The sequence below is a fragment of the Lagenorhynchus albirostris genome, chromosome 13, assembly GCF_949774975.1.
Source record: "Lagenorhynchus albirostris chromosome 13, mLagAlb1.1, whole genome shotgun sequence".
In the NCBI taxonomy this organism is placed as follows: domain Eukaryota; kingdom Metazoa; phylum Chordata; class Mammalia; order Artiodactyla; family Delphinidae; genus Lagenorhynchus; species Lagenorhynchus albirostris.
The window spans coordinates 19,180,280-19,194,217 of record NC_083107.1 but is presented as its reverse complement, the minus strand read 5'-3'; the positions used below and the strand labels follow the sequence as shown (position 1 = coordinate 19,194,217).

The window sequence follows — 13,938 nt, the reverse complement described above, 5'->3', positions numbered from 1 at the left end:
AGCTACATTTTAAAAGCATTTCATAATATCTCAGAGTGAAAGAGAGACACTGTTGCAAACATTTTTGGGGACAGCCAGACCTTTCGGGCTCTGCTCCAATCAAGCTGTGAAGGTGGTCACTAAATCTATTCCTATGTCCATCTCTGTGGAAGTTCTTTGTCTTCTTAAGGTTGAATTCCTTTGGCATAACATCGGCTGCTTCTGTCTTGCCTCTCAGAGTTCAGGGAAGTGTATTGCTTTGTCTCTTACTGAATTAAAGAATTCTCCATCTGTAATATAGGAGGTATGTTTTGTAGAAACCTTGAAATTCTGTATCAGATAGGCATGTATATGTTAACATCATTTTGTGTCCTAATTGTATCAGTGCAGGTAACTGAATAAATCTTCAGATTGAGACCATAGCTCTCTTCATTGCTATGATCATCATAGAGAATAACATTTGCCTGGAATTCACGGCATCGTCTCTTGTCCTTATGGTTTCATATGACCTTGGTGATTGAAAATTCCATAAATTCCCTTTTAATAGTAAATAAGTTCATTTTATCCTCAAATTTATGATGATAATGAAATATTAACATGAGAAGCAAGTGCTTTATAAATCTCTGAATTGCTATTCTGCTTTATTTCAATAGTGTGCTCTTCTTAAAACAGCCATATGATACCTGAAGCTGTAAAAATTAGTGAAATGATAAAGTGGGGGTTAAATGCACTGAATATGTGCTGGTGTCTGGAACTGAACAGAACTGCAAATATTTAAGAATGTAATTTGATTTCCAGGACCAGAAAAGAAGAAAACATTCTTGTCTTTCTGATGTACCCCATATCACTTTGGAGTTAAATGCCTAAATACTATAGCTGAGATTTTTAATGTCTAATTAAGGAGCAGCCTTCCAGGTATTTTTGGCTTTTCTTGTAAGTGTTCAAACAAGACTATGGCATTACTGAGACAGAGCTACTTTCTGTCTGTGATGTCCACACAAAACCAAATTTTTCTTAAAGACAGATATCATAAAATATCAATTATATGTGGAATCTAAAAAATGATACAAATGAACTTACTTACAAAACAGAAACAGACTCACAGACATAGAAAACAAACTTACGGTTACCAAGGGGAAAGCTGGAGGTGGGAGATAAATTAGGAGTTTGGGATTAACATATATACACTGCTATATATAAAATAGATAACCAACAAGGACCTACTGTGTAGCAAAGGGAACCCTTCTCAATACTCCGTAATGACCTATATGGGAAAAGAATTTTAAAAGAGTGGATATATGTATATGTATGGCTGATTCACTTTGCTATACAGCAGAAAGTAACACAACATTTTTTATTTTTTGAGATGATATCTCATTGCGTTTTTTTTTTTTAACACCTTTATTGGAGTATAATTGCTTTACAATGTTCTGTTAGTTTCTGCTGTATAAAAAAGTGAATCAGCTATATGCATACGTATATCCCCATATCCCCTCCCTCTTGCATCTCCCTCCCACCCTCCTTATCCCACCCCTCTAGGTGGTTGCAAAGCACGAAGCTGATCTCCCTGTGCTATGTGGCTGCTTCCCACTAGCTATCTATTTTACATTTGGTAGTGTATATATGTCAATGCCACTCTCTCACTTTGTCCCAGCTTACCCTTCCCCCTCCCCATGTCCTCAAGTCCATTCTCTACATCTGTGTGTTTATTCCTGTCATGGCCCTAGGTTCATCAGAACCATTTTTTTTTTTTTTAGATTCCATATACATGTGTTAGCATACAGTATTTGTTTTTCTCTTTCTGACTTACTTCATTCTGTATGACAGACTCTAGGTGCATCCACCTCACTACAAATAATTCAATTTCGTTTCTTTTTATGGCTGAGTAATATCCCATTGTATATACATGCCACATCTTTATCCATTCAACTGTCAATGGACACTTAGGTTGCTTCCATGTCCAGGCTATTGTAAATAGTGCTGCAATGAACATTATGGTACATGACTCTTTTTGTATTAAGGTTTTCTCAGGGTATATGCCCAGTAGTAGGATTGCTGGGTTATATGGTAGTTCTAGTTTTTTAAGGAAACTTCATACTGTTCTCCATAGTGGCTGTATCAATTTACATTCCCACCAACAGTGCAAGAGGGTTCCCTTTCCTCCACACCCTCTCCAGCATTAATTGTTTGTAGATTTTTTGATGATGGACATTCTGAGTGGTGTGAGGTGATACCTCATTGTAGTTTTGATTGGCATTTCTCTAATGATTAGTGATGTTGAGCATCTTTTCATGTTTTTGTTGGCAATCTGTATATCTTCTCTAGAGAAATGTCTATTTAGGTCTTGTGCCCATTTTTGGATTGGGTTGTTTGTTTTCTTGATATTGAGCTGCATGAGCTGCTTATATATTTTTGAAATCAATCCTTTCTCAGTTGTTTTATTTGCAAATATTTTCTTCCATTCTGCGTGTTGTCTTTTTGTCTTTTTTATGGTTTCCTCTGCTGTGCAAAAGCTTTTAAGTTTCATAGGTCCCATTTGTTTATTTTTCTTTTTATTTCCATTTCTCTAGGAAGTGAGTCAAAAAGGATCTTGCTGTGATTTATGTCATAGAGTGTTCTTCCTATGTTTTCCTCTAAGAGTTTTATAATGTCTGGCCTTATATTTAGGTCTTTAATCCATTTTGAGTTTATTTTTGTATATGGTGTTAGGAAGTGTTCTAATTTCATTCTTTTACATGTAGCTGTACAATTTTCCCAGCACCACCTATTGAAGAGACTGTCTTTTCTCCCTTGTATACTCTTTCTTCCTTTATCAAAGATAAGGTGACCATATGTGCGTGGGTTTATCTCTGGGCTTTCTATCCTGTTCCATTGATCTGTGTTTCTGTTTTTGTGCCAGTACAATACTTTCTTGATTACTGTAGCTTTGTAGTATATTCTGAAGTTCAGGAGCCTGATTCCTCCAACTCTGTTTTTCTTTTTCAAGATTGTTTTGGCTATTTGGGGTCTTTTATGTTTCCATACAAATTGTGAAATTTTTTGTTCTAGTTCTGTGAAAAATGCCATTGATAGTTTGATAGGGATTGCATTCAATCTGTAGATTGCTTTGGGTCATATAGTCATTTTCACAATGTTGTTTTTTCCAATCCAAGAACACGGTATATCTTTCCATCCATTTGTATCATCTTTAATTTCTTTCATCAGTGTCTTATAGTTTTCTGCATACAGGTCTTTTTTCTCCTTAGGTAGGTTTATTCCTAGGTATTTTATTCTTTTCTAACACATTTTAAATCAACTATACTCCAATAAATTTTTTTAAAAAATAAAAAATAATAAAAACCAAAATAAAATAGATCAACAGCAAGGAACAAAAAACAGACAAATTTGATAGCTACAGTGTTCTGTTCATGAGGAACTTCGAGCTGTGTGGTGTTTTTTGGTACATGTGTTTGATTGAAAACATCTTGCATTTTTAAAAATCACAATGTATTTTTATGAGGACTCCACACATTCTTGATTTTGTCACTTTTATCTCTGCCATCAGTGTCCCTGGAATATCTCTATCTGTTTTTGGTCAGCTAAGGTGATGATTAAAGGGTTCAGGAATGGATACCAATCATACAGATTTGGTTTAAGGAGCAAGTTCCTTTCTTAGGAGAATCAGCATCAGCTCTCCCTGGTAGTTTATTGTCTTTCTAAAACTGCTAATGATATTATTGTTTGATTTATCTATTTACCCAGTGTGCCTCCAGAAGACTGAAAAATATCATAGTCTTTGAGCATCCAGAAAATTGTTCTAATCAGGCAATCAGAAAAGCATTATAAGATGGATATCTTACCTCTCCATGATGTGTTTACTTGATTCCCAGCCAGGAGTACTGATCATTTCTTTTTTGAACCCTTAAAGCTCTTGTAGTCAGCAGCATACAACGTAGCTAAGGCTGCTAAGCTTCCTTCTTTCCCCCAAGATAACCAGTTTTTAAGGCACCTAAGTCAAGGATAGAAGACTTGGCCCAGTCTTTTTAGCTTTTACTTCCCCAAATCCATTATGCTCTCAGAAGTCATGGAGGAGGGTTTCCTTTCCTGAGAGAGTCTTGGGAAATTTAGTGCAATTAGCTCACCAAGGAGCTATGCCACCTTTACTCATGGCCTAGTCACTTTCAGAAATCATAAATCAATCTAAATAGCCCAACATTTAATAGTTAATGATAGACTTTATTGTTTTTTGAGCCCCCAGGAAGACAATTGACTCTTGTTGCCTGAGATAAGTTGTAAACAATTCAAGAGTGGAGAAAGCAGAGGTCAGCACCAGCCTGTAAATGTTACCTATTTAGTTGATTCAAGCAGGTTTCAAAATTCTAGTAAATATAATCATATCACTCATTTTTGGTTTGCAGTCTCATAACACTGATCTATTAATGGTATATTGTTCATTTTTTTACTCCAATTAATTTTTTTCTAAGGCTCATGATTCTATTCTACTATTCTCTTCCCCTCCTCCCCCCCTTAGGAAGACTATCATGCCAAATTTTTTTTTAAAAGGAGAAAATATTGTGATTTGAAACATAGGACATTTTATTTCACCAAAGAGTTTCTGATATCGTAACATAAGAGCTGTAGTTAAAGAACAGTTAGTTGAAATCAATCATTAAGTACCTACTGTGTGCAGTAGGCTTGTACTGGTGTTGAAATATTCACTGGCATTTCAAGCTGCATTATTGATTAGGAGCTGCCTCAAGACTGAAACTTAGTGTTTGCTGCCACAGTTCTCAAAATCACAATATATAAAACCATGTTCAGAGTCACCATGACGTCAATGAGTCCAGTGAGAAACACAAAGGCAAGCCAAAGGAAAACAAGGAAGATAGGAATTTGGATTGTGTCCATGACCAGTTTAAAATACAGAAGCCTGCCTTTGGAGATAGTGAAATCTTTAGCATTGTGTTGGAAATATTTTCAGAATGTTGTAGAATATAACACAAGGTAAATGAAATTCTGATTTTAAGTAGACTTAAACAGCAGGAGTACATTTCAGAGTGGAGGCTGCCAGGCTTTAAGATTTATAAATCAGTAAATTAAAGAGAATAAGTAATTGAAGAACTATTGGGAGTTGTCACTTCTTTATTTTTGCTAAGTGTTACTAGCACTATTCCCCTACTATGATTCTGTTGCGCAATGAAGTCCCCACACTAGATCTGAGCCATAATAGAGTTTATTAAACAAAGGATGAAGAAACATTTCAAAGGATACAAAAAAAAAATTTTGGTTGTTTGTTTTTTATCACAATGTGGAAGTTACTGGTTGGCATCTCCCTCACACAAGAGCCCAGTTCTTCTCAGCCCCATCATTCCCAGGGACCTGCCTGGGGACCTGCCACCAGCATGTGCAGGAGACTGTGTGGTCTGGAGAGCCACCTCTGTGTCTTATACAAGCCATTACAGTATTCCCTTCTGTGCTTAGGCTGACACTCTTCTGCTGTCTGCAAGCCTTACCTCTAAACCATACTCAGGCTTCTCCCTGACTTATATTAGGCTCCCTTGAGACTCATACAAGTGCAAGAAAGTATTTTATCAGAGCTGGTGATATAATAGATTGTAGTTACTGCATTTAAAAAAAACACTTTTATTATGGAAAATTTCAATCATATCTTAAAGTAGAGCCTGTATAATGAACCATCATATAGTATCACACAGCTTCGACCATTCTGAACAAATAGCCAGTCATTTTTTCTATACCTCCACCCATTTCCCCTACCCTAAATAACTGTGAAGCAAATCCCAAACATATAATTTCATCCATAAGCATCTCGATATATATGTGTGTGTGTGTGTGTGTGTGTGTGTGTGTGTGTGTGTGTGTGTGTGTGTGTGTATATATATATATGGCTATGGACACTTAACTGAAGTATTACTAGGGTATTTTAAAACATTACATAAAAAACATATATAAAAGCTATGGACACTTTAAATAAAATTACTAGGGTATTTTAAACATTAACCCCTTAATATCATCAAATATTTAGTGAATTTTAAATTTCTTTCATTGTTTTACAATGTACATATATATAAAAATTCATTTAAATATTTATGGATATTTATATAATGGTTTATTTGTCTATTCAGGATCTATAAAGGTCTGACTTTTTTCTACTAGTTATCACCATCAGGATTTTCATGATGGCATCCATGTGGTTTTATTTTACATGTTTGTCTCTTGGATTTCTGTAAATTGAGAATCGATCCTAAGGCTGATCATTTTTATGTTTTGTTGTTTTTGTTGTTGTTGTTGCTTTTGGCAAGAACGTTTCATAGGTAGTGTTCTGTCGTTCTATCAAAAGATACATAATATATGGTTCCCTTTCTTTTTCTTATTTATAAATATTTTTATGTCAACAGCCATTTAATACTTGGTCTAGAGCCTTTATCTCATTGAGAGTGCTGGTATTTTCTTACTTTTCATCTTACAAAGATGCAAGCAAATATTACCCAAGATCTGATTCCTGGAGCATTTTAAAGTTTTCATGTTGTTGTCCTTATATAGAGTCATATGCCAAACTCTTTAGCAGTTGTTCACTGCAATGGAAAAGTGTGACCTCAAGTCTCTGTCACATACCAAGCAAGGATGATAAAAAGCAAACAAAACCATCATTTGAAATCATCATTTCATAAAATGAAAGGTTTCCAACAGCAGAAATGGGAAGAATTTAAGATTAAAAGACAGAATTTTAAATTAAATGCATATATCTTTCTAAAAAATTCATCACACCATCCTGATTTCACACGCCACCATGGACAGGGGCCACTGCATTCTGGACTCAAACAATGGACTAGAATGTAAGAACTATTGTTTAGCTCCATGACGTTAGTAAACATCTGCTAGAAGGTAATGTGAAAATTTGTCCAGCCAAATTACAGGACTAACAACTTTATCTTTAAGAGTATCTTTAACTTATTATGTATTCCAAATCACTATATGCAATTTTCAAAAGCTATTAAAAGGTTACTCTTTAATTCAATAAACATGTATTGAGCACCAATTCTATGTCACATACTTATTCAGGTGTTTGGAATATAAAATACAGTAGAATACAAATATAACAAAGATTAATAAAAAAGCAGAGTGGAGACAATATTGAAATTGAGAACCTGCGTTCTTGCTCTCCCTCCAAGGAGCCTCCTCATACCCCTGGGCATTTAGTATCCTATGAATGGGTATAAAAAGGCATGTTTGTCTTTCTCTTTGAAAACTAAGTTACATAGTGAAAATTATCTGAAGAATCAAAGGTAAACTATAAAATATAAGAAACTACATGATAACTTTTGGAATTAAATCTATGGTTTCTCATAGTATATATTCTCACTGTAATAGACTTAATATGTTCTTTCTTAAAAGCTTCAAAATGGGATTCTTTGCACTAATGATTTATTGAGGTCATCTTTGAAAGTATCCCTAGTATCACCATCTATCCATCTCCTTTTGCTGATAAGGAAACAATCCTCCAAATGTGACATGACTTACAGAATGGATTAATGGTTGAGCCTCCGGATCTCCAGCTCTGTGCTGCTCTCCCTGTTCCACACTAAGGTTTCTTTCACATTAGGAACTATACACATACGCAGTGCATTTGAATCTCCCAGAGCATTAAGGCATAGTAGGGAGGCAGTCTTGTTTTGGAGAGCAGAAGTGAACAAAAAAGTGATACAAAAAGGCAGGTGGCCACAGGGCTCCTAGGGATTCTCTCTGCTAATCATGTACTCTACTTACTCTACTGCTCCTAGCCCTGGCAGCCCTTCTCTTCTCCTTTGCCCTTTCTAAACCCCATCCTCCTGTCCTCTTGACATCAGCTTGGTGGGACTGATCAGTGTTTTGATTATAACTTTGTGTGCTGTTGACCTTGGCCAATCAGGCCGGCCTTGTATGACCAATTCTCACTCCTTGAAGAGAAGGAATAATATTGAAATGCTTGACCTGGGAACTTGAATTCAGTTCAGCTGTTTTGGCTGGTATAGTATGTTTTAAAAATCAAACGTGAATGCCTTTATAGTGGACTTGCACGTCCTCATTGGCTGCACACTCCCCCCACTGCCTACTGGATTACACCAGGCTTTTCTACACACTTTTCAGAACTGCCTGGCCCCTGAAAGCATTTGAGTTGACTACTGGTGGACTGACATCTTCCTGACAGACTGTGACAGGAAGATCTTGGGTTCTTTGGGATAACAGACACTAATTTTCAGTTTACTATGGGTCTCTTTAAAATCAAAAGCATTGCCTATGGCATCTCTCTCACTGGTCAGAATTTAGTACTGATGTGGCCAAAATCACAATGCTTTGCATTCAATAATGAGTCTTAGGGAGTTCAAGTGAGAGTGTAGATGGAGGGGGAAAGAGTTCAGAAGAACCCAGTTAAAATACATTATTGTGTGTGCTCAAGAATCTTGAAGCAATGATTTGTTATTAACACCTTGCTTTTCTGATAGAAATGCCTACAGACAGAAGACTTAGTAATATTTGGTTTAATACAGAAGGGTCCCTTTATCTCATTTGTGAAAGGATTCTCCTGGATGTGGCACTCTCCAGGGAAGGTACAAGGTCATGCAACAGTGTATTTTCCCTTGGTCCCAACATCATTTTCATTCAAATCCTTTTCAATACAGGTTGCCAATTTGGCCTGTTCCATCTCCAACAATGAAGAAGGGGTGAAATTAGTTCGGATGGCAGCCACCCAGATTGACAGCCTGTGTCCCCAGGTAAGCCTCATTTACTTTGTTTCCAAAGCCTGATATTTCAGATCTTCTACGCTCCAGCCCTCATGTCACTCATTTCCTTGCCTTGCCCTCTTTCCTCTCACTAGAAAGTGCTACCCAACGTTCATGGGGCATTTCAGGTTCTGCCTTTCTCAAAAAGAACTTCAAACTATTCCAGTCTCTTCAGAATTACTGTGGCGATTATTCTCTTTTCCACTCCTATTGACTTTCTTCTATTTGTCTTGGACTGTTATTTCAATGCTCCATATCTATTTACCTTTAGTGTCTCAACCACTAAATTATATGCTTGCGCATGTAGAACAAGACTTCTATTTCTGCCACATCTGTGCTAAGTAGGCTTTGTCCAGTAAGCACTTTTTGAAACCTATATCTTACAAAAAGAAGAAAAGCAAACAAAAATTAGTAGTAGTTGATAACCTACTTTAAGTTTCATGTTTTGATTGTCCTTCCAAACCCTGGGAACCCACTTATCTGTGGAAGCTGCAGGGTCCAGGAGTTCAACATGATCTTTGACCTGCTTGTTCCTCTGTCAAAGAGTGTGGTCAATATGTCCCTGGATTGTCTCTAACAAATAGGTCATCAATGCCGCTCTCACACTGGCTGCCCGGCCACAGAGCAAAGTTGCTCAGGACAATATGGATGTCTTCAAAGACCAGTGGGAAAAGCAGGTCCGAGTGCTGACAGAGGCTGTGGATGATATCACCTCAGTGGATGACTTCCTTTCTGTCTCAGGTAATCACAAACGGGCCCCTTACAAGGCAGCCGAAGGAAGAGAACAAGATGAGATGAGGAATATCTTTCAAATGTCATGGGTCTGTGTTTCAAGTGCTCTCCTTGGCCCTTTGAGCTGTCAATCATCTCTGCAACTGTAATTGTAACACCCTCTTGAAAATTCTTCTCTGCTGTGCACATTATTTCAAGACACTGAGCCAAAGCATTTGGGGGGAAAACACAAATTTCTGATCAAGATATTAGAAACCTGAATAGATTATTTAAGTAGAGTTAGGCTCCTTTTTACTTCCTGGAGTTTTTAAAATAGGATGGCCTTTGATGCATCTGAATCATCCATCTAAAAAAGGGTATGGGTTATGAGACTGGTTATGTTTAAAAATGAAAAAAAACAATGAGTTATTCCAATTTGGCTGCGTTAAGGTTTTTTCCCTCAATAAGTGAAGTTACCCAGGTTTGTGATAAGCTGGGAAGAAATGTTAGCCACAGAATGAACCCATTAGAAGGTACTTGGGAGGTATTGAGGCTTTGAGCACTTGACCATGAGGTTGTGGAAAGAAGTGAGAGAAAGTAACTAGTCATCACTGGAAATTGTAACTTTCTTCTTTGTAAATGAAGCCAGACTGAAGGATGTTGGTGCATTTGAATAACCATGTAATCAATTTGACCTTTAACGGGGCTCATCAATGCTGTTTCAAATTTGGCTACTGCCAGCTAATGGGCCTTTTTCCAAACACATTTGACGAAACACACTTGGCCCAATTCATCTGGAAAAGTCTCTATGGGAGGCATGGGGGAGGAGGTCACCAGAAACCTCAGCTTCCTTGCGAGGCATTAAAATAACCAAGTGACGCTTGAAAATTCAAATTGACCAGGTGTTGACTCTACCCACAGGAATATGGAACTCACACCTGACAGCTCAGGTGCGCCCTAGCCTTGACCAGGACTTACTGAGGTCTGAGAGGGAGGGGTTGCAGCACAGCTGGTGGGATCCAGACAGACAAGGCCTCTGACTTCAACAGTGTGGAAGGGATTTCTGCAGGAGACTTAGTGTATTTAGAAACTTTTCTCTAGTTGCAGTCTTTCCTTTCACCAAGAAACTGACAATGAATTCCCACTGGGGGCTTGTATTTAAAGCTTGTCTGAGAACAGCATAGTTGAATCTGTAGATCTGATGGATGATGGAAAAGCCAACTTTGAAATCATGGAGGGCAGGGCAAGGGAGATGGGAAAAATGAGTGAACACATGCTCATATCTATAATTTGTCTGACTTTCTGCTATTTGGTTTAATTCACACCAAAGTTTTATAAGATAGGCATCACTATTCTGAGCCTTCCTTTGAGAAAAGTAAGGCACTGAGAGGTAGGTAACTTGGCAGAGGTATAATTAACATCCAGATATCCTCTTTCCAGAATCTATATAGTTCTCAGTAAGTCTAGATAGAAGGGAATTTGCCTTTGATGTTTCCAGTTTACATTGCAGCTTCTTCCCCACCCCCTCAAACCTCGCCATCCCCTCTGGTACCACCATTCCACTCTCTCTTCCCTCTTGGAAACCTGTCTTATTCTTCATTCCCAAAGTGCTTTGTTTCTGATGACTTGTCAAAGCAGCTATTCATTTAAACATACCCATATCCAGGGGTTGACTGATAAAGAACTCAATGTGTTGCCATTCCTGGGATTTTTGCTTCACTGATGCGTGAGTCCTAACAACATAAAAGATATGCAAGAAATGTATCTTTCATAAGGTTCTTAGAAATTGTTTGGATAGACATATTGGGGATTTGAGTGGTGGGGAACAGAAGGACGGACACCAGGACTGAGCATCTTTCTTGTATGTAGTCAGTCTTTGCCAAGATGACTATAGGGGTCCCCAAAAGGGGCAGGGGGACTCTCCAACCAGCCTCAGAACTCACACAGCAATCCTAACAGCACCTGGAAATCTTATGCTATTCCCCTTCTATCTACAATTGAATAGAAAATATCCATATACTACCTTTTTCAAAGAGGAATCATTTCAGAACTTAAAGCTTTCCCAACTTCTCCTTTTCTTTAAATGCATATATGAAAATTTCTGAGGGTAGAGAAAAGCAAGGTTAGGAGGTCTTATCTCAGACTGTTTCAGTAGTGCAAAGCTTTTCTTAATTTTCTTCCACCGGATATGCCTCTGCCACCTTTCTCCCTGCCATTCCTTTGTGCATCTCATTATTACCAGCAACAAGAAAAGGCTTTGGCTTCCGCTGATAACACTGTGCAGTCCAACCCCAGTGGTACAAGCGCTGCGGCATGCCGTGACAGGAAAATGAACAGGCGCTGTCGGGGAGCCAGCCTTGGCAGGACCTGCTAGAGCATGCCTTTGGACTTGACAATCGGAGGCGGCAGGCACCTTTCCACAGATGGGCTTGACAAATAATGACACTGGCCACTCTGTGCTGCTGGTAGAGTGTAGATACAGCCCGATAGTTGGGGAAACTACTTCTCATCTCCTCTCCGAGCTGGAGCCAAAACATTTGCATCAGTAAATTGCAAGGTTGGCCCAGGAGATATTTTGAAATGGCATTAATGACACTTTATGTATCAATTTCTTCTTAAGGGAATATCTATTCTGGCAGGAAACTCTATTTTGAAAACAACAACAGAAAATATATTTTTTAAGGGATAGTTTTGTTTTGCTTTCTTTCTTTTTTTTTTGCTACCTGAACTTGTGTGTCTGAGTGCTTAATTTGTCCATATGAAAAGCAGCAAGTTTGGGGAGCTACTAACATTACAGGAGCAAAACCAATTTTCAGATGTAGTCTGGGCTTATAAAAAAAAATGAAATGTCTGTATTAGAACACTTAAACTTTTCCCACTGAGCAAAAACAAAAAAAATTTTAATAGTGTCTTAAATTGAGCATCTTGGCATTAATCACATAACAGTTCAATTCTTGGGTTTGGCTCACAAAATAGCAGGCATCTAAGATCTGAAAAAGCTGTTAACTCAATCCCATAATGTCTAAAAGTTTTGTTTTGCTTTGTTTGCCTTTTCCTCTTTTACTTGTTTGGTTTTTTTTTGACTCCAGGGTCTTGAGTTTGTTTCATTAAAAAATTCACAGACTGAACTTTGCTTTTGAATTTAGAAACTATAGCTTTAAAGCTTATAATAATCAGGTAGTTTGGTCATCTGTGATTTTTTAACAAGATTATATCTTTCCTGAAATCGTAAGGTTGCAAAAATTCAAGGACGTTTACCACAAGATACGTTGCAGTCAAATGTTTTATGATGTTTAAAAACCATGCTTTACATCCAGGCATCCAAAGTACCTAAGGGGTTTATCCCAGCAATGTAATCATCTCTGGAATACAGGTGCTTTTTATTATTACTTTCTCTTCTATGTTATTTTCTAGTTGGAACATCATTCCTCTATCTCCTTATTTAATGAATTCTTTCTCCTGAAAATACCTTAGGATAAAAATATATAATTGATTGTCCCTCTTCAATGGACATGTTTATTCAGGATTTCTTCTTTGATTGCCTGCTCTAAGGCGCTGTCAGGTATGAAAATATGAATTAAGTGTGGATTCTGCCTTTGAATAATTCACTGCCCTTTTTGATAGATACTAGACCAGAGTAATTCCAAACTTGTAAACCCCAGACCTGATGGTGTAGGGACTAGGGGTGGAGAAGTTATTACAAGGGGTCCAGGGAAACCATATATAAACCAAGTGTCATCTTTTGATTAAATAATATGTCTATAAGAACAATATAGCTCTTTTCAAGTGCATTATTGGTACTTAGATTAATAAAGTACAAATTTATTTTAAAACATTCTTTATCATAGTGGCTTTTACATATATATCATCCACTGGTATAACTACTATCATGAGGGAATTGTAATTCATTTTTTTTATAAAAGGGGTACCTCTAATTGGGTAAAGTTGGGAAATGCAGAGTAAACTATCTCAACATTTCATAAAAAGAGTTGATTAAGAAAACTGAGTCATTTAGTAAACTGAAAATTAGTAAAATTAATATTTTATTCACACATGATTAATGTGACTAACCATTGAACAAATTAATTGGCAATTCAATTAAAAGCAATGCTGTTGCTATGATGGCCTCCTTCAATTAATGTATACAGTTGACCCTTGAAAAACTTGGGGGTGTGGGGCACCGACCCTCCCTCCACACAGCTGAAAATCTGGGCATAACTTTACAGTTAGCCCTATAGATAGGAAGTTCCGCATCTGTGGATCCAACCAACCTCGGCTCTGTGGTACTGTAGTATTTACTACTGAAATAAATCCATGTATAAGTGGACCTGCACTGTTCAAACCTCTGTTGTTCAAGGGTCAACTGCAGTTATAACTATGAAAGCATATTCTTTTTCTTGCCTCCTAATTAAATTAGTTGCATATTTTAGTTTGGAAATTAGATTTTTAAAACTATCATTTCATTTTAGGATATTAGGTCATGAATGGA

The 13,938-nt window shown here is 37.3% G+C and overlaps 1 protein-coding gene across 1 annotated transcript in view; it reads left to right on the top strand.

The window, feature by feature from the left end:
- Positions 1 to 13,938, top strand: part of CTNNA2 (catenin alpha 2) — a 1,202,879-nt gene that overhangs the window by 1,087,443 nt on the left and 101,498 nt on the right. Inside the window, exons 10-11 of the mRNA XM_060168603.1 lie at positions 8,637 to 8,729; positions 9,323 to 9,479. Coding sequence (XP_060024586.1) covers positions 8,637 to 8,729; positions 9,323 to 9,479 — 250 coding nt within the window. The remainder of the gene's footprint in view (positions 1 to 8,636; positions 8,730 to 9,322; positions 9,480 to 13,938) is intronic.